Consider the following 23,603-nt stretch of genomic DNA (forward strand, 5'->3'; position numbering starts at 1 on the left):
ACTCTCCTCTTCGATTAAGATGGTGATGAGGAGACGCGCTTAACGTCTGCTTCTCTCCGAGCAGCTATCCCACGCCTGCTCATCAAGCACCTAACTGAGTCACCCCCTCTTTGAGTCAGACACAACTCTCAGACACACCCATTACCGGCAGCTCCCCTCCATTCGATCTGAGCTCTTCTTAATCCATTTTCCTGACAATGGATTAGTGGCCAGGTTTTGCCCCAAGAATCCACTGACTACAGTAACTTCAAAGAACCATCAGTTTGTAGAAACACATCAACTTGTCTTTTTACTATTTTGAAATGAACCATAAAACTAATGTCATTGATGTATAATAATGATTAGCCAGGGCTGGGGTTGATTGTATGCCCCGTAGAAGCTTTCCCCTGTCGCAGGGTGTAGCAGAAACACGACTTCATACAAAGTTCTACAAACTACATCCATGTCTGATGGTGACCACAGAAACTCCAATAATTTGAACTGTAATCCACAACAGTCTGGTACCAAAGGAATGGTTAATCCTCTGATGTGTTGAAGTCTGCTGACATGTTCTGTTTCAAGTGCAAGATGCTCACAAGAAGAGGAAACTGAGGAAGAACACTGTCTTTACAACCTGTTATTCCAGCTCGCCCTCTTCCACATATAGTACCCACATAAAGTACATACACACACACACGTTCTGCTGTAGCTGTATCTTTGTATCATTTCAGATGCTTCAACCAAGGGAACAACACACTAGTGGTCAGAATCATAAACTTTGAATCAATCTGTGTTGTGTTGCTATGACTAGTTGGAAAGTCCCTTCTTAACTGATTTAACGTCTCATTTTATGAAACTTCAGGGTTGAGGCACAAATTAGTGTGGGGGTTCTTAAATGAATGATTAACAAATGTATATTTACACATCTTTTCTATTATCTTACCTTATTAAAATAATTTTATTTCTGAAGTCTGAGGTTTTATTTCTCTGGATTCAGCTTCTCCAGTCTGAGAATATTCCGATTTTTCTATTTCTGTTTTATGTCGGTGCTGAATGTCACCTTAGTCTCAAGGAAATTCTTTTTGGATATTTTTCACTACTTTCTGATGTATAGAGTAAAATACTCATCTTCAGTGGAAAATAATTGTAAGTGGCAGTCCCTAATTTTCCAAGTAGATCAAAGTGCCAAATTTCTCAGTTCATAGTTTAACGGTTGGGTCTGTAAAATGAAACTTAATAGCAAATAACTAAAACATATCAATCACCAGAGCCCAGTCTGTTTATTTTTTCAAGAAACAAAAGAAGAAAACAAAGATAAATACAAATCTCCATGTTTCTGACGCTGGAACCAGTTATTCTGTTATTAATTGATTCTCAGAAATGTCAATTAATTCCAAACAGTTTTCTCACATTTGTCTCTTAGGTTCTGTCTTCTCATCGTCTCCCTGCAGCTCCTGAGCAGCAGATGAAAACCTGATTCTCTCCCTCAGCTTCGTGTCCGTCTGAACAGCAGCAGTTTTCTGTCCCACACGGTGCTGCCGAAACTCTGGATGAGCTCCATGCCGCACTGTCTCTCCAGGTGCTCCCTGACATGTTTCGCTATGTCCCCGTGAATCTTCAGGGTCTTGAAGTTGTCAAAGTCCGAGCGGCCCAGCTTCCTCAGGCGCCGGGCAGCTGAGCGGTAGCACTTCCAGGGCTGGGCCTCCAGCAGGAGGTGCTGGCTGATGGAGGCCAAGTGAGAGAGGAGCTGCAGCAGGCCGGAGTCCCCGTGGTTTAGATGGACCCACATGGTGACAGCCAGGCACAGACTCAGGTGGAAGAGGGAGCAGCCGTGTCCACTGAGGTAACCCTGCAGCGTCTCCGTGTCTGTGGTGATGTCCAGAGGGATGAAGGAGACGTTGCTGGGCAGAGGGTTGGCGTCCTGCGCCCGCTGAATCAGAGCCTCGTCCAGGTCGAATCCCAGGAGATGAACTTCTCTCCCCTCAGACTCTTCTCCACACAGGGGCGGCTGCACCACGTGGTTATAGAAGGCTACACTCAGGTCCTGTCATTCACACAGGGACAGAGTGGACAGCTGTTAGTGCTAATTTAAAGGAGCAATACAACGATTTGACACATGAACTTGTTTGTATTTATTGTGAAGTGTGCTGCTATTAAAACAGGCGTCAATCTGTAATGAAAGATTATCTGAGCATTGTGGGAAATGTAGGATCTAGGGTTTTGGTGTCAGGATGTCTCAGCCTCTGCCTTTTCAAATCTTTACAGATATACTTCAAATTTAAATGATCTCACATTTTATTCTAGATATTAGAGGTACTCCTAAAGTAGACACATGTTAAAGAGGATTACAATGTGAATCACAGGGAAGTTTGAATGAAAAGACAACAATGTGCATACAGAAGGAGAAGTGTTATCTTTTTATTTTATTTTATTAGTGTTGTTGCAAGTTATAACCCCAGTAAACTAAACTCTCTCACCCCTGAGTTACAGCCCACGTCCAGCAGCAGTGTTTTCTCCCCGCAGCTGAGACCTAAGTCCCGCAGCAGTGAAGCCGGGATCAGACTCAGTCTGTTCTCCGGAGGATTGAAGGTGTAATAGTTGATGAAGTTTCCATGAGGAGCAGCTCCGGGATCATTTGATTCCTCCACAGACTCGGTCTCTGTCCGACATGTTGCCATTGTAAACATGTGCGTCTCTGAAATGCGTCCGGGTGGAAAACACGGACAGCAGTCGACCTCTGGTGATATAAAAAATAACAGGAAGTTAAACATCGACAAAGTTCATGGAGACACTTTAAGGTTATTTTATATAAATACAAAACAAAAATCATCAATTAACAATTAAATGCGTAAAAAGATGTAAAAGATCAGATAAATAAGTACATAATCATTACTTTATATATTTCTGCCTTTATTAATTGATTCATTAATTTATCCACATATTTCTAAATGTATTCATTTATAATTAATCTTATTATAGAATCTATACAGTGTGTGGAATGAAGACATGACATGTAATATTCTCCGGGTCGGTAGATGGCGCTCTGCAGCTTTACCCGCAGGTTTGTGAGAAGAAGCGAAAAGTTCCCTCTGGGTTTCCGTAGCTTACGAAAGCGAAGGTTAGCTCCAGTGCTAATTCCTCACGCTGACATTGAGAAGAACAGCGACAGCCTGAGTTTGATTTCAGCTTCAGAATAAAAGGTAAGGACGTTAATTCACATGCCTTTGTTCTGGTAGAAGATGTGACAAACACGTGGAGTTGTCGGAAGTCGATAAAACAATGTGAGAAGTGATAAAGCTGAGCGACGGATGCTAACATGTAGAGATACGCGTTTAATGCTAATAACACTTTACTAAAAAACTAATGTGCTCAACTACAAATAATATAAAAGTCTCCATCGTTGATTGGCAGACAGGGGATATAATAGGAAGAGGAAGTTAAAGACACACAGGTTTAAAACTAAATGTTAATCACAGTATTTTCATTCACTCACATTTCCCTGTTCACTGGGAGAGTTGTTGTTGTTTACTGTTATAATCTAACATGTATAGTTTTGCTTTGTTGCATTGTGTATAAATACTTTACAGTTTTCTATCATAATACTATAATACTCTCAATTACACACGATTTACTCCATCACTGTATTTAAGTACTATAAGGTCCAGGATTAATGATATGTATAATTTGTTGGGTAAGTTGTTTAATATAGTATAAGTTGTTTATGATTACTGATATAATGTTCATATATGTAAGAAGTAGTTGGGGGCTGGAGTTGAAGTGGAGCTGACTTTATCATGTGCTTTACTTGTTGGTTAATCTCTAACCATGATATCATGTTTTATACGCTTATTTTGTTCTGTGTGTAAAACAACTATCTGTAAAATCTTAACTATTAGATACACATAGCGTGTTAAATACTATTTCCCTTAAAAAAAGGACAGATCAGTATGAAATGCAATTACCAAAACAAAAAGTATATAATTTATTATGTGAGTCCAGGATTAGTGATGTGGGCAGAATGCAGTATGGTGTTTTTTATTATAATATTATATTTTAATGTTTATAAGATGGTGGAAAATCAAGTAAAAATAACTCAACATGTATTTTGTTTAATACAACTTAAGACAGTGAACACATTATAAATGGTGCTGCAAAATCCCAGCCAACAATAAATAACTTGGGTAGAGCTGCTTGTGTTTTTGCCGCTGATGCTGCTCTGACATCACGTTCCTGGTCCCTTCAGGTTCCTCACCATGGTTACTGGGAAGCGTCTGGCTGACTTCGGCTATCGGGCCTTCACTGGCTCCATGCTGCTGCTGACGGCGTACGGAGGATACATGTGTGTCATGCGAGGGTACCGCTATGTGCAGAAGCAAAACCAGCTGAAACTGGCAGCAGAAAACCAGGATCCGGAAATCCTCAAAGACTGATGTCAGACTGACTGATCTCCTCTTTGCACACATGTGGACATTTCCCCCCCTCCATTCCTCCTCTTTTTTTGTCCATCGCTAAAATCACAAAGATGATTATTCTTATCGGGATGTTTGCCGATTTAAATGTGAGGGTACTGTGTCCTCGCAAGGAAGATATATCGCTCATGAAAATGTCACCAAGAAAATGAACCAACAACATTAACATCCTTGTTATGAGCGTGTCAGAGGTGAAGATGGCTGTAATGGATTGTATTGTATTAAATTAAATGCCTTTAACCACACAGTGTAACAGTGTTTCTAGACAGAACTGCGATAAGAAAGTTATCTTTCAACAACGGAATATATTTGGAAAAACATTTTTACAAGGCACTCGGTGAGAACAGACACTTTGGTCCATACCTGGATTCTTCTACAGGCAGTAACATCAAACAATTTCATAAACATTTGGTCTCAACAGAAGTAAAAAAAAATGTAAAACAGAACAAAACAAGTCACAAAGTGGCCAAACATTGTGGTTAAAGGGTAAAAGCACAAAAACCTGCAAAGGGCGGAGACGGCCACAGTTTGAAGTTTCAAGTGTGTTGCACTTTTGGTCACATAAAGCAGATATTCTATGTATAACAACTGCTGTGACTTGTTAAATCTGGGAAGAGAAGTGCAAAATCCTTGAAAGGTCAAAGCCACCCCAGCAGGAGTTTTCTGTCCTATGTGTTCCATTGTAAATGAACCCTCAGAAACAAAAGTAATCAAGTTCATCTGACCAATAAAACTGGGCGAGAACCTCGACACCGACCGACATCTGCAGCCAAACACGAAACGAAACAAATCCCGTGGTTTAACAGCTAAATCACTTGCTCCAACTGATTTCCATATCGTTTCACCTCTTGAGTTGTGCTGTTCAAAGACGACGTTACAGCGTCTATCCAGTTCACCAACATGTGAGTCAGCGCACACTCACTGTCGGTGTAATGTGTGGTTGAAGACTGCCTGTGTCTCAAATGTGAGAGTGAAGCTTGCGCGACAGACACAGTCACAAGACAAACTAAGCCCTTGGGAGACGTCGTGAGGGTGTAAACTGCAGGGGGCGCCTGGGTACAGGCTCCATGTCACCAGCTGTTGTGGTTCTGTGCCTGAGCTTTGGAGGCAGCATAGTGGCCGTTAGTGCCGTTCTCTCCCTTGGGAGAAAGAGCAGAAGTCTTGAGGCCCTCTGTGGGCGTGTCGGCGTCTTCTTCTGAGCTGCTCTCAATGTCACTGCGGACGTCGTTACACACCTGGCAGACAGGGAATATAATGAGGAAGAGGAAGTTAGAGCCACAGAGGTTTAAGACAAAATCTTAATCACAGCTATAAATGACTAATAGGAGACATTTCAAAGTGGCACTTTATCATTCTGCCATAAAACGCTGTGACTTTCCACACTGTTGTTATACGACATGAAAGTCAAGTTCATATTTTTCACGGTCAGGTTAATATAATACTGACACGCCCATATGTTAGGGAGTTTCTTGTGTACTTTGACCTCCATCTCTCACACTAAGAAGAATCTCTTCAGCACCAGTATGAAGAGGGAACTATTTAATGAACAAATCAAGATGGGAACATTTAAAACAGATTCAGAATTTCATGAGGAAAAACTGTCTGAAACTGGACAAGTGGTTGGTTTGCTCTTTTGTTTGTTTTCCCATTTTACTCTTTAGTTTGAGATTATTGTCAGAGAAATTTGGATAAAACCCCCAAACAAATAATCTAAAACACAAAGTTATGTTTATTTCTCATGCATCTTTCTGTGAAATGCTACAATCATTTAAAGCCTTTAAAACCTATTCTAATAAAATATGAAATTCATGGACAATTACTCCGACTGAAATATCAGAAAGATGTGAAATCAATGATTAGGTGTTATAAGCTAAAAATAAAAAGGTTGGAAGTCAAATGTGCCTTTTATAGAAAATGTTGTTTTGTGCATCTTGATCCTGAAACTTTCAATATAGCGTGTTACTGTTGCCCTGTTTGAAATTAGTTTCTTTCTTTCTTTTTCATCTATCTTTTTAAAGAACTCTTACACAAGTCTTTCTAGTTTAAATTACTAGTGTTCATCATAACCACAGGGTGGTGGTGTAGGAACATTTCAACACACTCCTGCCTAATGAGAAACAGTTGGACATACTTGACATTCATGACACTGTTATTGCTTTACTCATTTTCATCTCTCCTCCTACTTGCTCTCCATTTTAGAGTGGGGTTGAACCCAAGTGTCAATCTACTGTAACAGCAGCTACGCTAAATCCTTCTGGCAATGGAGAGCACAGATGAAGTTAAGACGTGTAAGAAGGAAATCACAACAGAGCGGGGGTGAACAGAAACTTACAGCCAAAGAAACAGAGAAGGTAAAAGTTGTCAAGCGGACAGAGCGAACGGAGAGAAGCGAGAGCCAAGTGCAGGATTTGGCTCATTGGACAAAGATAGAAAGAAAGACAGGATCTCCCTCTCTCATTCCAGAGGGAGAGGAAACAAACAGCATCTGCAGAGAGATGAGACAGAGTCAGGGACAGACTGGGAGAAAGTGTCGTGACGGCAACTTCATCACCAAAACCAGCTGTGATGTTATCCTGTATGTGTCAATAAACAGATGCCTGGATGAGACTGACTCAACTGTGTCGCTGCTCTCTTTGCTATTAACACATTAAATACTGTGAAAATCCTTGTTATGACCCTGGAGTAAATGTTTTGGTGGGAATGAGTTTGTCTATTTTAAACTATTATGTAAGTAAATATGAATGAAAATTAAACCTCATGAAATTACACAGTACAGAACTGTGTAATTTCAGCAGTTCACACACAGACACTTGTAAAGACAGAGGACAACCACAACTCACTGAAGTGAGACTAACAGGTGCTTGTACCAGAAAAACAAAGACACGCCAGATCATTACTTGCATGTTGTAATAGTGGGAAAACAATAACTCCTGCAGGAAATGTTGAATATGTCAGATGTCAAACAACTCGGCAGGTTTTATGATTAATTAAGGAACCACACATTTGGTCTGTAAAATGTCAGGATGTGTTGTGAAGTCTCAGGTTTCTGAGAGCAGAAGGTGAAAACTTTAACTGTGACGACAAAGAGCAGCAAATCTTCAAATACCTTTCTTTTTTATTTGAGAATCAAACCCCCAAATAGTTTCATTTTCATTTCTTATTTGCCTGACGATGAGGGACCCACCTTTCCTCGCAGCATGGCTTTCACAGCTATACGGGATATGAGGTAGGACCAGATGATGTGCAGCACCTGTAGCACGAGCAGTAAGATGTTGAAGACCCACCAGGACGGGAACGGCCCGACTATGTCCCAGCTCTCAAACATAGTGGAGTTAAGGACCCTGGGAAAGAAAGAGACAAACAGATGTGGGACGTTTGAGTGAAGGCACATTCGATGGGCTTTCAGAAAGTGGATGGAACATTTACTAATAGTCTCACATCCGAGCAGCGAACAAGACGTCCAGCTTAATCATTTCATTAACCACTCGTCTGATGAGGCCCATTGTAACAGCACAGATTGTAATTCCCGTTTGGAAGCCGAGGAGGTGAGTGACAGATCCACTGTGACATTATGTGGTTGGTGAGGTCACGTCCCTTAAATCCAGCTGAGTGACAGGTGGTTGTCAACAGACATTGCCTCCCCCCTGCGAAGGTATGGATTTCAGTGCAGGTAGCTGCAGCGACAACACTAGCTTCATCCCTCGCCCACACCAAGACACTGAATATAGCAGCTCGGGTTACTTTTGGTAATGATAGGCTCCCTATTGTCCGTCTCTGGAGGTCGTGCTTCAACATCCAAACATCCAACATTCAAAGTTGAGGCTTCTGTCGAGCCTCAACTTTACCGATGATCTGTGCAATGACGAATCTGTTTGTCGGGCACGGTGGCATCAGATCATAGTTATCTCTGAACATCAGACCATGATACTTTTCATTCTTCAATCTTCCATAACTCACCTGGAATAGACTGTAATAGACTCACCACTCATATTAATTAGAGTTTAGGGGTATGGCCTGAAATGAATGTTCATTTAAATCATTATTATATATTTTATACATCAATAATCAAAGCCCAGTATGGTTAGGATATTTAGGGCCCGAGCACCTCCGGTGGGAGGCCCTATTGTATTTCGAAGGATTTGTATTTCCCTTTTGGGGCTTTTTCAGGGCCTAGACATGCTCAAATTGTTACCAAAGTTTGCAGGGAATTCAAAACCCCAAAAAGTAATTGTATTCTGGAGTAATTTGAAATTGGCGTGGAAAAATGGCTCAACAGCGTCATCTAAGGAAAAGCCCCTCAGTTAGCTTTCACCGATCTTCACAAAAATCGTAGCCCAGGTGTATTATGACAAGACAAACAAAAAAGGTCAGAGGTGCAATGTACTTTTAGTTACTTTTTAGTTACTTTTGTACTTTTAGTTACTTTTGTACTTTTAGTTACTTTTTAGTTACTTTGCACTTTTAGTTACTATTTAGTTACTTTCGTACTTTTAGTTACTTTTTAGTTACTTTTGTACTTTTAGTTACTTTTTAGTTACTTTCGTACTTTTAGTTACTTTTGTATTTTTAGTTACTTTTGTACTTTTAGTTACTTTTTAGTTACTTTTTAGTTACTTTTGTACTTTTAGTTACTTTTGTACTTTTAGTTACTTTTTAGTTACTTTTGTACTTTTGTACTTTTAGTTACTTTTTAGTTACTTTCGTACATTTAGTTACTTTTTAGTTACTTTTGTACTTTTAGTTACTTTCGTACTTTACGTTACGGATTTTCGTCCGTTTTTTTGGACGGCAGACGGACGGATTTTATTTAATCTTTTTAATTTCAATTTTATTTTATTTAAAAAAAAAAATTTCGTCCGTTTGTCTGTCCGTATTTTATTTTTTTTTGGACGGACAGACGGACGCTCCATATATTAATATTAGTGCAGGGTCATAGCGCCACCTACTGATCAGTGTGATAATTATGTTGTTGTAACATTGTCCAATTGACACAAAATTGCTCATGCTACATCAGAGCCCCTACTTGAACAGATCTATTAGTCTGGCAACAGGAAGTAAGCTTTGTTTTACAAATATCATTCGATTTACATAAAATGTTCACAGTGTGATGTGCAATTGATAGCGTGGACTGTAATGAGCAATTAGCAGGAAAGGATCGACATCGCGTGACGGACGCAGGAAGTGAAGCGTTTGTCCTTGCGCAAAACGCATGCAACACGGAGACGTGCGCTTGGTCATTGATCGCTCTCTCCACAGGCTTCAAAATGCGTGTGCTCGGGCCCATTAGTGCTACAACGTAGCCCTAGTTTTCTATTGAAACCTTAAAGACACGTGACAGAGAAACATTTTCTAACCGGAGCTCAGAGCTAAAATATTAGATTCAAGATTCAAATATTTATTTGCCACATACTTCAAATATATTCTGTGAAATATGTACAGTGGTGTACTCTAGAGGGGGAACCACAGGCTAATGTGTACAAATATAAAATAAGGAAAGGAGGAAAAGATGAGTAAAAGATAAGGATGAAAAAGGAGAAGCTGTGTAAAGAATAACATTAAAAAAAATAAAATATATGTCAACAATTTTAAAGTGCATAAGAATGACATTAGAGTAATGTAAATTGTAGGCATCATATTTGTTGGCAGGCTATATAATTTTAAAAAAGTCTACCCTCTCAAAGGCAAACATTCATTTTGCTGATTAAACATTTCCTTAAAATATATTATTTATTTTGTTGCCAGGAAAAGACACCATGAAAATATTTGTAGTGATATCAAACTGCATGGCAGAGTATTTAAATTATTCATGCTGAGGTTGCAGGTGTCACAGAGAACTCACCATATTGGATATATAACAAGTCGTGTGAGGAAGAAAACCACACTGAACACAATGAAGAGGAAGTCACACAGGCGCTGGTATTTGGCGTAGTTGGCCAGCTTGGCTGCCTGTTGGAAAAGAAAACAGCAGAAATTAGTTCATATTATGATAAGTCTTGTGAATTGAAGATTTTCTATTCTTTCTTATCTAAAAGTTTTTGTGGAGTCGTACCCTTTGTCCATTTGAATTTTAGCCAAGTGAAAGTGACTGGAAATAACAATCATTTTTCATATCTATTGTTTCTGAAAAGCAACTGATGTGAAGCCATAATGCCTGACTCTATATTTTAAATCTATCCTTTTTACCTTTCATTTACAGTGTGAGTTTATGTTATAAAGGTAAAAATGGTAATAAAACATCAAACATCTCAAATATAATGGATTAGAAGGCTATGATCCAAAGAAAAGATCAGAAGTTAAATGAAGTAAACTACTAAAAAATTTAAAAACACCAATTTGGTGCATTTAATAAAAGTTCTGACCTCCAGCAGGAAGTCAGAGGCATCATGGACGCACATCACCAGGCTCCCGACTCGCGCCATGTTGTTGACGTAGGAAAAGCTGATCAGGCCGACTGTCGCCAGGTGATGGATGAACATGATCACGAAGTCCTGAAATCATAAAGAGGTTACACACGGTTAGCATCTAGAGGAGAAACATCTAAACAACTATTGGAAGAATTAACAGATATTGACGTCCCCCTCAGGATCAATCGCTCTGGTGATTCCTGGCTTATGAATGGTTTATGAGCCGATGCCGATCAAACAGCGGAGCACTCACGAGGAAGTCATTCCAGCCAAGGACCATCACGCTGTAGAATGATTCTCCTTTGTGCTGCGAGACGGGCATTAAGTATTTATGATGTTTGTTTCAATTGAGTTATCTGACGCTGTGTAAGAGCTCTAGTCTGCACCACAGCATTTAATACTTTATAATACATGAAATCAAATGGACACTGGTCCTTATAAGGAATATGATCTACGATCAGTTATGTGGGTTCAGTGTTTATGAGCTAAAGACAGCAACACAGAAAAATATGAACGTTTCCTGTTAGCATCATCACGTCATTCCCTCTATCAGCCAAACACATCACATCAGTATTAAGGTCAACTGTCAACAGATGGGAGATAAAACTCAGACTTCATTATAAAACCACAAAGATGTTACAACTGCTACATGTACAGTACAACACCTGAAGCCTTTAGAGACATGTGAGAGGACAGATCACATTGTGTAGCTGCGTGAACTCAACTCCTGATGAACACTGAAACAGAGCTCGACTCTTTTAGAGCAAACACAGAGGAAATGATCTCAAATGAAATCTGACCCAGCGGCAGCACTTGTTTCATGCAACAGATTAACAGTGAGGAACGACTGAAGACAAACAAAGAGGCAGAGACACAAGAGCAGAGACACATGTGTGCATCTGTATCACGGCAAATTTCCCCTGTAGTCGTATCGTCTTGTCTTCGGATTCTTTATAAAAGCATCTTTCACTTGAATTCTCTGTTGATCTCTTAAATTTTAAAATCACTATTGTAGCCTGAATACTGGCTGTTTTGCTTGTTTGAAAATCCCCATTAATGTGCATATATACACAGACAACCTATGAATGAATATTCACAAAGCAACTGAGTGGAGCTTCCACAGCTTTTAGCCTCATTAACACAAACATCTACAGAAACAATCAGATGAGTTTAACCAGCCTCATCTCACCATGAGATCATGAAATTAAAACCCTGAATTAAAACTAAATCCAGTCAATTTCAAACAAGGATCATTGGATGACTTCCTCAGTCTCGCATTCCAGACAAACTCTGGCTCTAATACGCTGGCACTGTGTGGAATTTCTGTCATTCTAATAGAGTTAGGCCTGCTCCATCCGGCAATCACATGACTGCAGGCGCCCTCGTGCTGAAAATACAAGGCCTTCACTCAGCGAGCAGCATCAGCTCGGCCCACGTGACCCTCCGAAATGAACACAACAAAGTCAGGGTCGGTCTTAATTTGCTGTGTTAACGTGCATACATCAGAAAAACCTGCAACCTGCATCAGGCATGCACACACAGACAGACAGGCATTCTCTGCCACTGCCAAATGAGGAACAATAGACGTATTAACAAAAAAGTGTAACAGGGAGTGGCAGCTGCGGAGGATCCAGTGTGGTGTAGTCTCACAGAGCCAGAGTCGTTTCTCTCACCTTCCTTTTTATGTCGGAGAACTGCGAGAACATGAGTGACCAGTAGAAGGCCAATTCGATCACATAGTAGTGGTAAAGACCCGGGGTCATGACCTGGAGACACAGAGAGGAGAGGAGAGGCGGGTTTAAGGAGTCGCATTAAAGAACAATCTTATTCTTTCAAATGAAACAACACTGGATTTTCCACAGGGGTGATAGTGAAAGGACGTCAGGTGACCACCACTGAGCAGCACTGTTGCAAATCAACACACACATCACCGGTCCAATGAATCACCGGGTTTCTTTGGCGATAAGACGTGAGAAGCTGTGTTTTTCAGTCAACTGTGTCAAGCCTGACAATGTGATGGGCTCTGTCGACACAGTCATTCCTTTCCAACAACACGGCAGATAAAGCTTGTTGTAGTGCGTCAGGGTGTGAAACTCTGTCCGCCAGAATGAGTGTTAGACAGATAACACGTCTTTGTGAAGCATTTTTAATCCGCCTGCTGTAATCTGGACAAATCTGAATGTGAACCTGCAGCTTGAGACGTTAACTGATGGAAATTTGATCGGGGGGGTGTGTATGAGACTGAAGTCGTAATGACGAGTGAGAGATTACAGCATTTATTAAATAGTTTTGAAGGTTTGTTATGGATAAAGTATTTAATCGTAGCATATTTAACTTTGTCTTGTGATTAGATATAAGCACAATTACATTATTTTATTAGGATTTGTACAATTTTGTCTTTACTTGACACAGGACACAGAGGAGTTTGATATACCTTAAACTTTAAAAGAAAATGTGATCAAGATACTGAGCAGGACAATTTACTGTTACTCAGATTCTCTCTGACTGTTATTGACACTGTTTTCAAATTCACCTTCAACTTTATTTTAAATTCCAAATAAATCTCCAGGTGAAAGAAATAAAATTAAAATCATAAATCAGTTGTGCTCATTGATGTTTTTTTAAAACAGCTCGACGTGGTCTGATACAACCAGAGATGTGAGAGGGAAACAGAACCAGGTGTAAACAACATCATTATCTCCTAGTTTATATCATCACATCTCTAAAACCCAAGGGACGGTACGATGGTTGAATGCATGTAATTCGGCAGTAGCACTAGCAAAGGTAATAGTATCTTAGCAACATGGTTTCTAAGCAGCACCTGAGTATCTGTATGAGTAGTTGTTGAAATATATAGAGAGAGAAAAGTAGGGCTGTTCTTTTAAACTGAATAAAGTGTACAACTGTTCAGTTCTTGAGATTGTTGCTTTAACTTTAATTTCTGAGGCTTAAATTGAATTGGACTGCCTTACAGATTATATAGAGAGTAGAACTGCATCATACCTGATAGGGGTAACCGTACCAGCAATGTCGTGTATCCCACATCCAAGGGGACTGAAAACAAACATTATTTTAGTAAACCACTGATAACGCTATAACGTATTGGAAATATACCCAGCCTTTAAATTGTGAACAAATGAAGAAACATCTGAGACTCTGCTCACCTGCAACAAAAACCGGAAGCCATAGATAAATATGCACAGATAAAATGTTAACCTCCACCTAGGAAAACAAGAGAGGAGATTATGATCCAAGAAATACGATTGATTTTAGAGAGAAATTAAACATTTAACATCCATTCGCCCCAACATTAACGTGAAAAAACATAACAGAACCCATACTAAGAAAAAAGTGATTGGAAGTATGTTTCAAATTTAAATCCAAATTATTGAAAGAAGAAGCCTTAAAGGAACAGACAACATTTTTTTTAAAACTCAGTGCTGTCCCCACAAAGATACTTCATCCATACACAAACACAACCACTGGTTTCTTTGCTCAAGCCTGCAGATCAGATCAAAGGTGAACACAGCAGACGTTAACCTACATGCTCTCGCAGAACTTAGTGTGCGTGCTGGGTTTGTCTTGGTTCCTGCGGTGTCTGAACCAACGCTGGACCTTTCGCACATCCCAGTCCAGCTGTTTGGAGAGGCCGTCCAGATGTCTGGAGTCTGGACTCTGTGCAGAGGGACAAGAAACAGCAAACAACTTCAGTTTGTGTTACTGAACCCAACAGGGGAGAAATAAAGCCCTGTACGATGTCGGGATGGGAATGTTTGCGTTTCGTTAACATGGGAATCTGTCTCATCTCCTAATCTCAACTATTATTCATACTCCAGCACCTAAATGCTTCTTTTAAACAGAAAATATAAGAAAGAGACACAGTCAAAAATAAAATCCAACCTTTGTGATGGATGTATAAACTTTCTCCAGCACTGCATTGGGCTGAGCTCTTCTTGCAACTCCTGGTTGAAGGTGGAGACTCTGGGCACAGGTACTGGCGATAAATCTGTAACAGAGGTCAGCATGTGAGATGTGATGTTAAAACTTGAACAGGGTTCCTTCACACATTCACGATTCAAGGAAAAATACATGAATATATCTTAAAACAAAAGCATTTTGATAATACATGTCAAACAGTAGTGATATAGAGTTGGTTACGGAGCATTACAATGGACTGAAGCCAAATAAAGTCATACTACTACTTCTACTACTACTTCAGTGATATCACATCAGCTGTCAGAGAACAACCCAGACAAAAAGTTGGATTGATCAGTTTGAGTTGATCACACTTAGCTACAGGTTCACGTCTGGTTCAGTCATTTTCAAACCACATTTATAAACTGTGTTAATCCCTCATCTTCCTCTGGCTGTGCCAATAGTCTGCGTGCCGCTGCACGTCACATGTTTTCAGAGGAGACAAGACCGCGTGCTTGATGTGTTGCATTAGCCCGGCAAGCTAATGACCATCAGAGGATGAAACACAGGAAACACATGCTGAGGAGGAGATTCTGAAAAATCCCCCCAGTGATTCTGCGATGCCTCCTTCATGATGGGAACCCTGCGACCTTGGGTGACCCTCGCCTGTGTGTGTTTGTTCTGCATTATGACTGAGGTCAACCTAAATGTTGATCTGATTAATGTAATAAATTATCCAAATACTAAACATGCACAGAGAACGGCTTATTAGCTATTATGGGCCACTTGTGCTTTCTGCTATGATATAACCACGTGGGCTTGTTATGTGTATTATGACCATAAATAATTATTTGTGAGAAAGGTTTCTTGCATGTCCAAATAAGGCATCAATCCTTTTCTTTAAAGAAGAAGTAGCTCAGATATAAAGTTGGACAAGTGTTAATTGGCAAATTCATTAACCTGTGACTCGCCCTCAGTCTGGTGAAAGACGGGGGTGGAGGCAGAGTTCTTGTCATTCACAACGTTACACAGCAGCGATGTTGATACACTGATTATCAACAACATAAAGTGTAATAACACAAGAGTAATCAGCAGAAACATACTCGTGCCTTTTGACAAACACATCTCACAACTACCCATGTACCTAAATAAATATCCACTCCTGTGCCAACTCCAGCCAAAAGAAACTGTGAGGACTACCCCTTTAAATACTGTTCCATTGTTGAGCAGAACAAAAAGATTCAATAAATCATTTACAAAGCTGTGCGCACTGCTGCCGCAACAAAAAAAAAATACACCGAAATTCCTGAAGACAATTCATTCCTGTGAAATTTTTAAAGTAGAGCAAGACAAACATAGTGACTTTCAGACGTGGTAATGAAATAAAGCTCATTTGGACAAAGCAGGGTCTGATTCCACAAGGTCAATCTCTAAGTTCTGCAGCTCAGGGTTTAGTGTGTTGTTGAATTAGAGCCAGTTATTCATGCTTCTACTGAACACAAGGTCAAAAACATCAAATCGATCGTTTCACGCTGTTATCTGAAGTATTCGGTTAGAATAAGCAGCAATCACTTGGTCTGTTTGTAAAGACGTCCCTTGTGATGATACAACTTCACAAGACAACATGGTGAGTTGCAGTTTGGTGTGAACTGTCGGTCCATAAAACTTCAACAGGAATGCAAAGTTCAGTAAGTTCATGCCTCCGGCTAAAAAGTGGACTGAAGAGGAAACTTCGTGACAGTGACTGACGAGAGGAACTCTCAGCCCCTCTAGAATTTTAAATGTGACAGTAGCTTTCAGACTATAGAGTGAGAGAATAATCTGTCCACAGCTTACAACAAAAACATGTTGAATATACAGTAAAAGCTACAGTTTGCAATCATTACCAATCTGGTATAAACCGTGCATTTGTTGGTTTGTCAGAAGTATTGTGCAAGAACTGCAAAGCGGATTCCCACAAAATTTGGTGGGAGGATCGGACATCGTACAAGAAAGAACTCTTTAAAAATGTTTGTGTGGATCCAGGATTTATTTTAGGATGTTCTTCCCCACGGAATATCACATTCTGCAAAACCAGAGAGAGAGAAAAAAAGGGGGGTTTCTAGTGATCTCATCTTTACGGTGGTGTTTTTGCTGTTTTTAACACATGTTTCAGTTTTATCCTGATAAAAGCAAAAGTCTCATTGATGCAGTAACACTTGGGATGTAGCCTGATAAAATGGATGCGTTTAAAACATGAAGATCTCACCCAGTGCTCCTTCACAGCCTGATATAATCAGGTTCTTCAGGTATCGGTTTAGCAGTCGTGAATCCATAATAAAATCTCCCTGATCATAAAACCTCTATTGTCTTCTGCCGTGTACAAGGAGAGGTTTCCAGGCGGAGGGAATCTGACACTCATCACAAAATAGCCTGAGCCATTGTATTCCGTGGGACAGAGAAAAAAAACAAGGCCTTTTGTCTGACGTAAAAAAACCACTCACCACTCGTTTCTTTATAGTCTCCCTGCAGGAACCTGATTTACCTCTCAGCACTGTCTACTTCTTGATCTTCAGTGGTATTTAGTTTGAAGCAGGGACAGGTACGTAGATCACAGTCGCTCCTGGGTTGTATAAACTTTACAAAGTCTACGCTGTGCAGGTGTATTTATTATACACACATTCAATTTAAAGAAAAAGAAAGAGCCAGATTCTATCTTACACACTGATTATATACCCAAAATCTGGTTCTTTAAATATTTTCTTAAAGAGGACGTCTTACTTCCCCACATTACAATGACCTTTGTGAAGCAGTTTCACTTCACGTTGTGAAGTCACTGAAAGTAAATTGGCCCAAAACTTTGGCAGGTTGGGAGTGAGCACGTGAAAATCATAAAGTGTATTCTGCAGAGACAAGAGACTGGATATGTGACGTGATGATGTTCAACAATCAACATCACAACCCACCTCTCATTAGAGCATAAAACCATTTTTAACGAGCACAGTCGACAGCCAGAGATCAGTGTCTGGACCTTTGAGCGCTTAAAAGCTCAAGTGCAGCACGGTGATATAAATATGATTCAGCCGATAAGTCGGATTCACCATGTGGTAATAAGTACCTTCATTCGCTCTCTAACAATCTCTCTATTAAACTGTTACTCAATCAAAGGGGTGAGATAAAAGATGAGCTGATGCAGCACAGAGATATGCAACAGTCTCCATTATCTTGTAAGCACAGGCCTTCAGGATTTATGACACACAGGAGAGCGAAACGACAGAAACAACTCACACAAGCCCGAGCCTGAAGTGATTATCGTCGGTCTGCAGCAACAGGAGGGGGAAAAAGGCGAGAGACGCCAGCTAATCTATTTTTGTCAAACGTCAAAACATCCCTGTTCCTCCTCACAACCGGACCACTCGGACGTAAACAAGGCCTGGTAACAAGGCAGAGTGTGGTCCTGACTGCAGGCTGGACACAACCTTGACACGGGGGGGAAACCTCCCAGTGCCAGGGCCCTGTCTGAGGAACAGGCTCAGCTCTATTCATAGACACTTTCACTGTGGTTTCCATTTGAATTGGTCAGTTCCAGTTTGTGTCTAAAACAGCTTTGCCGGTTAAGTGGGAGAAATAATAAGAAGGATGTTAAACGTACCATAAAAGATTTTGTTTACAGTCTCTTCCTTTGCTTCCTCGGGGGTTGAGACAGAATTACTTTTTTGTTGTTTAAGAGGAATCAGTATTAACAACAACTTACAAAGCAAATCTGTCTGCTCCTAATGCCAAATACAGCCAGGTTTAGTTAGACTTAACACAGTTTAACTCATGACAAGGCTTACGAGGGCCTGAACACACAGAACAGCCCGGCTGCAAAGACAGAGCCAACAGCAGAGGCATGATTTCAATCAAACAAGAAGAAACTGGTCTAGAAAGAGGGGGGGGGGCACAGGCCGGTGAAGGACTTTGAAAAGCTACTCGAAGAAAAAAGTTCCCATGTGCCTGTGACGATTCTTCCCCTATTGACAGATCATCTCATCTTTGGGGCAAGTTATCACACATAGAACATTGTGTAAAACCAGTATGACGAAGACGAGCTATGTGAACATGTTCTGTGCCTTCCAAAGAACACAATTTTTGCTCAATACTGAAATGTTGCGGCTGAGTCATTTAAAATTAGTCTGAAATATAAAGCCGAAAAAAATCCTGCCTTTCAGCATATGTTTTCTGAGGCTCCGATATGAAAACTTGGTTTAATTGAATAAACAAAGAAAACTTAAATCTTAAATCAGCTCAGTTTTAGAAAACTGTGTTAGTCATGGATTAATTCAACAACTGAGGCAATGAAGTGTGAATTCACACTTGTGATTGGCTTCTACTACAGCAGCATGGGATTGTAGTATTTAGAGCCAAGTTAAAATAAATACAACTGGTGGCCATAATATAAACACATAGAAATGTTACATCATCCAGGGGAGTCCCGAGTTTCTATTTTAAGTAACATTGAGGAAAATGTTTAAAGGAAAAAAAGAAAAACAGGAAAATTAAATTGGAAAAAAAACACATTGGGCTCAGAAATCTCTGCTAGTTAGCAAAGAATCAAAAATAAAATACCTATAAAGAATTATGTCATTGATTAAAACCAGTTTGTGGTCGGACGTGTCTGAGAGAACAAGCCCTTATCCAAACTCATCAATGTGTGACTGTGTGACGCTGTTACTATGCATAAACACAGTGTGTGTGTGTGTGTGTGTGTGTGTGTGTGTGTGTGTGTGTGTGTGTGTGTGTGTGTGTGTGTGTGTGTGTGTGTGTGTGTGTGTGTGTGTGTGTGTGTGTGTGTGTGTGTGTGTGTTACAGAGAGAGGAGGTGGAACTCAAGCTGTGGTGTGATGTTTTACTCTGATAAATAAATGAATGAGCCAGGCGGCCGCTCAGAGTGTCGAGCGGTGACAGCGGCCCCCGGGTCAGACACCTCAGCAGCTCGCCTCAGACACCTCCAATATCTGATCGCTCCTTATCTACAGACACTTGACCACGTCCAAACCACACACACAAAGACTGACGCCGGCCATGCAGGTGCCATGTCTGCTAAGAGTGACAACACTACCTGGATCATTCAGATTTACGGCAATATTTAAAGGAGATATATTACAATTGTTCCGTTTTTCCTCTCGTGTGTTCTAGGTTTTTTTGAAACTCCTGAAACTTTGAAACGATACTTCCTCATCCTTGTGATGTCATGTGGCATTAAAAAGCCCCAACTTGCACAATACACATTGATTAGCTAACCTGATTACCCCCCCCCCAACAAAGCCAAGTAAAGCGAGAGCGGAACACTAATTTTCCTACACACACCGGAAGCCATTGACCAATCACAACAGAGTGGGTCAGCTGGCCAATCAGAGCAGACTGGGATTTATCAGGAGGGGGGCCTTAAAGAGACAGGAGCTAAAACCAAGTGTTTCAGACAGAGACTGTCCCTCATATTCTCTATGGCTGCAACAATGAACAGTAACAGATACAAGTGATGTGTTTTCTGAACTTTAGAGCATGTAAACCTTTTCAAATATGAACAGAAATTAAAAGGATGAATCTGATTAAGAGCACATGTCTCCTTTAAAAACAGCTACGTTGCCTGTGTGTTTCGATGTGTCAAGTTTTGAGGTGTACTCCCTGTACTTGTCTCGTTGATGTCTGACAATTACAGCAAGCAGTTTACGTAAAAGGTTATTATGATGTGACCCTTGATGTTGACTAACGATAGAAATGGGCGACATTACACAATACTGTATATTTGCAGTATTTGAAGCATCTATCATGTGCTTGTATACAATAACAGACCTGTTGAAGTCAGCACTAGATGGAGAAAAGCTTTAAATACTATTTCAAAATGGCTGCATCAATATGCATGAAGTTTACATTTCTTTCAATCAGTTGAAAGAACTTTTACAATGAATACAATGCACAATATGTCCAGTGACATGTGATTAAAGTCCTGGGAGATCATGAGAAGCCAGATCATTATAAAGCTCCACTTTATCTTATCTTATATCACTGCTGATATATTCAAGTGCGGTATCACAGTTTCTCTATATCCTGAAGCCCTACATATGACCTCCGACTAGCTTCAACACTGTGCATACAAAGACACTATAGCTATTGTTTGATAAAGCAAAGTAAGAATGGAAATGTTATGTGATAAATGGAATAAAAAAGTTAATAATGGGTGTTTTTAGCACAACTCCCCTGTCGTGCTTTTATTCTGCAGCTTGGTGCAAAATGCAAACTTCCATTACAAGTTTGTCAGGTTTTTAGAGAGTGGAAACGTAAGCATTGTAGAAAGGAAACTCTACACATCTACAGCTGATCAAACACTTGAGACTTCAAATAAAGTTTGATGTTGAACCCAGGTGCACGAAGCAAAGTTTCAGCTGATGAGTGAGTGACTGTGGTTTTCCTGATGCAACCGTCTCTGTCAGTAGATGGAAAGTGAGTGAAGATCTAAAAGTAACATGTTCTGCAGCTCAAATGAGAAAACTGCTGTCAGAGCCTTTTTTTTAAATGTCTGGTGTTGCTTTTTTTTGTTGCTATTATAAGATCAGAGATCTTTGGAAGAATCATGATTTATTGATGGGATGGCTGCAACCCTAACCCCCCCACCCCCCCACCCATCCCTGTCAATGACCCTGAAGTTTCCTAACATGGAATTCCACTGCTTCTTCTTTCAATACTAGAGGAGTGAGGGGCCTTATCTTTATTTGAGGAACAGGGTCGGGTTAATGGTAAGATTTCAAAAAAGACTTCACCACAACTCAGCTTTACTTTAAACAATGATGACGTCACTACTGCCAGTGTGTGTGTGTGTGTGTGTGTGTGTGTGTGTGTGTGTGTGTGTGTGTGTGTGTGCGTGCGTGTGCGTGTTGTCCAGTTATTACTCATGTTGTGGGGTTTGTCGTTCTTTTGGGGAAGCCATGGAGACAACTCTATCTTGTGTGTGTGTGTGTGTGTGTGTGTGTGTGTGTGTGTGTGTGTGTGTGTGTGTGTGTGTGTGTGTGTGCGTGCGCGTTGTCCAATATCACGTCATCACGTTATTACCTGAGTAGAACACAGCTCAACTTTTGCACAGGACTGGATGAACCCAGATCATAAAAGTAGGAGGAGCAGTCTACACACACACAGGCATCAGATGTCACTTGATCAATCTGATTATCGGTTATCGATTACTCATGAACAGGAGTTTGGGGAATGGCTGCATTTGAAGTCCGTGTGTTTTTAAAGTAGTTTCTTGCACGTGTTTATCTTGAAGAAGGGAAATCAGATGAGAGTTTAAACAGTAGTGTTGTGTTGCAGCTACAGTGATGACATGTTGGTGCTGGTCCTCCCTCATCAGGCGGGAACCATCACAGGAAAACTCCGGTAAAACACCAACCTCTCGAAGAAGATCCTGACGGAGAAGATCCCCAGAGCCAGCGGCAAGGCGGCAAACAAGTGTCCGGCTTTGGGGTACTCCACCCCGGGCGCCGGGTCCGCCAGGTCCGCCCAGGTTACGTTGTGTGGAAGCCAAAACCTCTCGTTCCAGAACCAGGCGGAGAGAGCAGCCATGTTGGTGGAAGCTCGTCTCCCCCCGGAGGTCACAGGGAATTAGTTTCCTCCTCCACAGAAAAGCTGAGAAACTTCTGCCCCTGCGACACTTGTGATGACTGACCAGCTCCTTCTTCTTCTTCTCCTCCTCCCTCCTCCTCCCTCCTCCTCCTCTTCCACAGCTTCACCAGCAGCTCCACTTCCGCCTCACTTTTCAAAATAAGACTCCTAACGGTCTTCAAGAGGGAAAACTCTCAGCTCCTGAATGACATCAACAAATAATCACTGGTTTGTTTGGTTGGGATTTGGATGATATTGTTTTTGTCACATATTCCCAAAGCAAAGACTGGACCACCAACCAGGCAAAACAGGAAACTGCTGCCCACACAAAGCCCAAACTTTGACCCCAACTGACCTCTGACATCCGGCCGACATACCGCATTCCAGTCATTTACCACAAGGGCTGCTTTAGGTTCACAGTTTCCACATTTGTTTTGGGATGTCTGGGCCACTTAAGGCTCACGTCCATTTTTTTTCAGGCAACAAGGCGGCCAGAAGGGTTGCATCATCAATTAAAGTGACCCACGTCTGTGTGGTATCTGGGTTCCCACACCACCACATGAGCCCAGTGGAGGTTTGCTGTGGGGGTTTTATTGCAACAGGTTGCTCAGAGAGGAATGTGCTGCAGCCAATTCCACATAGCAAATAGTTTGGGCCCAGATTTGGCCCATAATGTCTCGCATACAGCATGGAATGATGCCACTTGGGCGATCAGCTCCTCTTTGACAGATCTGGGCCACGAGTTAGTCATAGCAACACCGCATGTCTCAACCAAAGGTGCCAAAGCTGGCCCGTATGCTATTTGGGGCATCTTCACCACATGGGTCGCTTTAGATTCACATCCAGATTACACCTTTTAGAGAACTGCATGTTTGACAAAAAGCCCTCCGTTTGATGAGGAACATCTGGGCGACAAGAAGCCCAGAGGTGCTGCATCACTGCCTAAATTGGCCCACATTCAGATGCTATGTGGGACGGGCGGGGCCAGGGGGGCACTGGAGTATCCCTGTCCTCTCAGTTGTCTTAATAACTCACTTACAATACAATACCACAATACCAACAATAAATATGACTTTTAAAGCTTAAACAAGGAACATTTTCCAAAACATAGAGCTAACAGTAAATACGGAGGGATTTAAATGTGCACCTCACTGAATCAGTAATGGTGCACGGATGTCAGACGTATAATTGGCCCCTCTGTTTAAACTGTAGCTCCGGTAAGG

General features: G+C 41.0%; 3 protein-coding genes across 3 annotated transcripts; 1 reads left to right on the forward strand and 2 right to left on the reverse strand.

The window, feature by feature from the left end:
* Nucleotides 1–1,243: 1,243 nt before the first annotated feature.
* LOC118103443 (pre-miRNA 5'-monophosphate methyltransferase) lies at nt 1,244–2,705 on the reverse strand. The gene is made up of 2 exons (XM_035150411.2): nt 2,457–2,705; nt 1,244–2,023 (listed from the first exon to the last, which is right to left on the reverse strand). The coding sequence occupies exons 1-2, from the start codon at nt 2,664–2,666 to the stop codon at nt 1,466–1,468; spliced, it is 768 nt and encodes a 255-aa protein (XP_035006302.1). The 5' UTR covers nt 2,667–2,705; the 3' UTR covers nt 1,244–1,465.
* Nucleotides 2,706–3,033: 328 nt separating this feature from the next.
* Nucleotides 3,034–4,693, forward strand: LOC118103448 (cytochrome c oxidase assembly protein COX14 homolog). Its single transcript, XM_035150424.1, has 2 exons — nt 3,034–3,179; nt 4,223–4,693. Exon 2 carries the CDS (start codon nt 4,233–4,235, stop codon nt 4,407–4,409), a length of 177 nt encoding a protein of 58 aa, XP_035006315.1. The 5' UTR covers nt 3,034–3,179; nt 4,223–4,232; the 3' UTR covers nt 4,410–4,693.
* Nucleotides 4,694–4,733: 40 nt separating this feature from the next.
* Nucleotides 4,734–22,476, reverse strand: cers5 (ceramide synthase 5). The gene is made up of 10 exons (XM_035150384.2): nt 22,169–22,476; nt 14,753–14,858; nt 14,397–14,527; nt 14,017–14,074; nt 13,856–13,906; nt 12,526–12,618; nt 10,808–10,936; nt 10,288–10,394; nt 7,633–7,789; nt 4,734–5,683 (listed from the first exon to the last, which is right to left on the reverse strand). The coding sequence occupies exons 1-10, from the start codon at nt 22,339–22,341 to the stop codon at nt 5,519–5,521; spliced, it is 1,170 nt and encodes a 389-aa protein (XP_035006275.1). The 5' UTR covers nt 22,342–22,476; the 3' UTR covers nt 4,734–5,518.
* Nucleotides 22,477–23,603: the final 1,127 nt, after the last annotated feature.

Source organism: Hippoglossus stenolepis, chromosome 3 (genome assembly GCF_022539355.2).
Source record: "Hippoglossus stenolepis isolate QCI-W04-F060 chromosome 3, HSTE1.2, whole genome shotgun sequence".
Classification (NCBI taxonomy): Eukaryota; Metazoa; Chordata; class Actinopteri; order Pleuronectiformes; family Pleuronectidae; genus Hippoglossus; species Hippoglossus stenolepis.

What these genes read in the sequence shown, in the direction of transcription:
- LOC118103448 (XM_035150424.1), top strand. Translation starts at nt 4,233, where the DNA reads ATGGTTACTGGGAAGCGTCTGGCTGACTTCGGCTATCGGGCCTTCACT.
- cers5 (XM_035150384.2), bottom strand. Translation starts at nt 22,341, where the DNA reads ATGGCTGCTCTCTCCGCCTGGTTCTGGAACGAGAGGTTTTGGCTTCCA. An exon ending in CTTGTTATATATCCAATATG is followed by an intron (nt 7,790 to 10,287) that starts GTGAGTTCTCTG and finishes TTTCTTTCCCAG; the next exon opens with GGTCCTTAACTCCACTATGT. An exon ending in AAGCCATGCTGCGAGGAAAG is followed by an intron (nt 5,684 to 7,632) that starts GTGGGTCCCTCA and finishes CCTGTCTGCCAG; the next exon opens with GTGTGTAACGACGTCCGCAG.
- LOC118103443 (XM_035150411.2), bottom strand. Translation starts at nt 2,666, where the DNA reads ATGTTTACAATGGCAACATGTCGGACAGAGACCGAGTCTGTGGAGGAA. An exon ending in ACGTGGGCTGTAACTCAGGG is followed by an intron (nt 2,024 to 2,456) that starts GTGAGAGAGTTT and finishes TGTGAATGACAG; the next exon opens with GACCTGAGTGTAGCCTTCTA.